This window comes from Pterocles gutturalis, unplaced genomic scaffold, assembly GCF_000699245.1.
Source record: "Pterocles gutturalis isolate BGI_N339 unplaced genomic scaffold, ASM69924v1 scaffold26819, whole genome shotgun sequence".
In the NCBI taxonomy this organism is placed as follows: Eukaryota; Metazoa; Chordata; class Aves; order Pterocliformes; family Pteroclidae; genus Pterocles; species Pterocles gutturalis.
In genome coordinates this window covers 339-3,369 of record NW_010133973.1, presented here as the reverse complement: position 1 = coordinate 3,369, position 3,031 = coordinate 339, and the positions used below count along the sequence as shown (strand labels likewise).

Sequence of the window (3,031 nt, the reverse complement as noted above, 5' to 3'; positions counted from 1 at the left end):
CGCCCTGGCTGTGCCCGCGGGTCCGTGTGCCCTGGCTGTGCCTGCAGCTCTGCCGGGCTGCTCCGGGGTGGGTGGCCACCAGCCCGGCCACAGACCCCCCCATCTCACCGCAGGGAAACTGCTACGTGTGGAACCTGACAGGTGGCATCGGCGAGGAGGTGACGCAGCTGATCCCCAAGACCAAGATCCCGGCGCACAACCGCTACGCCCTCCAGTGCAAGTTCAGCCCCGACTCCACGTGAGTGCGTGCCAGCGATGGGAAAAGCCGGTGCTTTCTGGGCAGGCAGAGGCCAGCTGTGCTCCAGCTGTTGGCAGGTGCTGGCTCCACGCTGCCCTGCGGGTCCCCTGGGGAGGAGTGGGACAGGAGGGACACGCTGGGACTGGGTTGGTGGCAGTGGCATCCCAGCCTCTTGCTCTGCAGTCTCAGCGAGCTGTGCAGCCACGAGCTGTTCTTGCAGCTGGGACCGAATTGATCTCTGGGAGCAACACACTGAACTTGGTGAACTCCTTTCCTGGGTCTGTTTGGCTTGAATGTCACCAGGCGGATGCGATGGGTGTAAAGACACCTGATGGCAATGAACGCAGGTCTCCAGCTCGTTGCTGCTCCGTGCCCACACTAACGAGAGGCCCTCGGGCGCACGGTGTGACTCGTAAGCTTACCCTGCACATCTCTTCCTCGCAGGCTCTTGGCCACGTGTTCTGCTGATCAGACCTGTAAGATCTGGAGGACTTCGAACTTCTCTCTGATGACCGAGCTGAGCATTAAGAGCAATAACCCTGGGGAAACGTCTCGGGGCTGGATGTGGGACTGCGCGTTCTCCGGGGATTCCCAGTACATCGTCACGGGTGAGGCACCGCTGCGCTCCTGCCCTCGGGCCCCCGCTTGGCGTGGGCTCTGCCCGGTCCCAGCAGCAGGGCCCGGCACGAGCGCAGAGCTTCGCAGTTTCTCGAGCTGGGCCGTTGCCAAACCCTCGTGCAGTGGGGTACGCGGGGAGGGAGCACCCAGCCTCATGCCCACGCCACAGGCCACCAGCTCCCACCGCGTTGTGCCCGTGCTGCAGCGGGGCAGCTGTCTCCACTGGAGAGCTGATCTCTGTGGGTGCGGTTTATTGCACCTGGTAGCGATGCTGCTTGAAGTGCTGTCAGCGTGACAGTCCCTTCAGAACACACACGTTTTAATTTCCACAGTAACTTCTCTCCAAAATAATTAAAACCTCACGTCACACAGAAGTGCACTAAGCTTCTTGCTCTGCATAGCTCCCTCATGTGTCACCAACAGCCCTGATAATGGTGCTGAATGAAGCAGGAGGAAAGTCTTTCTTATAATAATAATTTTAACAAGTTTAAAGGGTAATGCAATATATCCCCCTCCTCTCTTCACTTTCTGTTCCAGCCTCCTCCGATAACTTGGCCAGACTTTGGTGTGTAGAGACCGGAGAGATCAAGAGGGAATACAGCGGCCACCAGAAGGCAGTTGTCTGCCTTGCCTTCAACGACAGCGTGCTGGGATAACGTCCCGTGGGGGAAGGGGAGGACCTCTGCTTGTTTCCCCTCTCCAGAGCCCGACACGCACCTGTGACCATCCCCTGCGCCGAGGGAGAGGGCTTGGCCTCTGGCAGCAGCAGCTGCATCTGCCCAGGGGGACAGCAGGCTCCAGCATCGAGCAGATCGCTTCCAAAACGCGTGGGGTGTCGGAGGGAGGCTGCTGGGACCAAAGGGAAGGGGAGAGGGGCACGGTCCCGCTGCGGGGAGCTGGGTACGGTTCAGCTGGAGGAATCCCTGTGGCACTGGCTGCCGACAGCTTTGTGATGTCCCAAAGTGGAAAAAAAAAATCAGCCTTTCTCGATGATGGAATAGGCTGAGCAGAGAGGAAAGGCGGCTGGGCTCGTTTTGCAATCCCTTTATTCAAAGTGTGTTTCACAGACTGAGGTGCTCGTACACAGCCAGCCACCCCCAGCAAATGCCATACCCTCGTGCTGAACAGGGCGTGGAGCCATGAAACACACGATTCCTCTAGGCCTGGGTCTCCTACTACCTACGTACAAGATGCAGCCCTGGAGCACAGCTGCAAATAAAGCATCTGTACCGACAGCGCTGAGCAGAGTCCTGTTCTTCTTCTAACCTCTCCTGAGCTGCAGCATGAAATCAGCAGGAGGTTTTGGGGGACATGGTGACGTTACCTTCCTTGTTGAAATCAGGCTTTTCAGGAATCCAGTTCAAGTACGCAGGGCAGCGAGAGGGCGTCCGCGGCAGCGGGACTTAGTCAGGGAGGTAATAGAAGCAGATAGACACACAGATGTTGCTTGGAAAACAGATGTCAATGCAAAGGTAGATGAGCCGCTGCTTCCCCGGACCTGTCAAACGAGCGAGGACAGAGCAGGGTGAGAGGAACATCCCTGGGGAGGCAAGCAAGCGGAAAGGCTCGGGGAATGACCTTTCTCATTAAAGCTGGAGTAAGGACAGAAGGAGAGCTCGGCAGGCTGCTTTTGGGGAAGATGAAGGTGAAAAGCACGAAGCCAAGTGCTGTGTGCTGGGGCTGTGCTGTGCAGGCAGGCTGTGCTGCCCGGGGAAGGGGTTCAGAGCTGTTCCCAGCCACCAGCACAGTTCGCTGCAGGTTGTGGGTGTGAGCCAGCTCTCAGGGATCCCTGAACAATGGTTTGATTTTGAACTAGAGGTCACCTGTCCCTGTCCCAGACCTTGGCAGCCAGGGATGTGCGTAACTTTTTCGCAGCAGAGCCTGCTCCTCGGAGAGGGACGAGAAACAATTGTGCTTCCCTCCTCTGCAGAGGGACCCGTACAACTTACCCTCCCCTCTCCGGACCCAGAAGATGGATGTCTGCTCGCACAGGGTCTGGACAGCCTCCCCCAGGCTCCCCAGTCTCTGGGGGCCCCCCCGTCCCCCCGCCACAATGCCCAGGAACTCCCGGTAGTACGTGGTCTGGTTATTCTGCTGGAGCAGCTGATCAGCCTGAAAGAAACACCCCTGGTAGTGCCTCCCGAGCCCCTCTGCTCCTCCCGGCATCGCCCTCCA

At 58.6% G+C, this 3,031-nt stretch overlaps 1 protein-coding gene across 1 annotated transcript; it reads left to right on the top strand.

Annotated features, from left to right (window-relative positions):
• Window positions 1–113: 113 nt before the first annotated feature.
• Window positions 114–1,512, top strand: MLST8 (MTOR associated protein, LST8 homolog (S. cerevisiae); the record flags this gene model as incomplete). The annotated part of the gene is made up of 3 exons (XM_010081438.1): window positions 114–238; window positions 683–846; window positions 1,394–1,512. Coding segments are annotated over 3 exons (408 nt in total), but the record flags the coding sequence as incomplete, so codon positions are not given.
• Window positions 1,513–3,031: the final 1,519 nt, after the last annotated feature.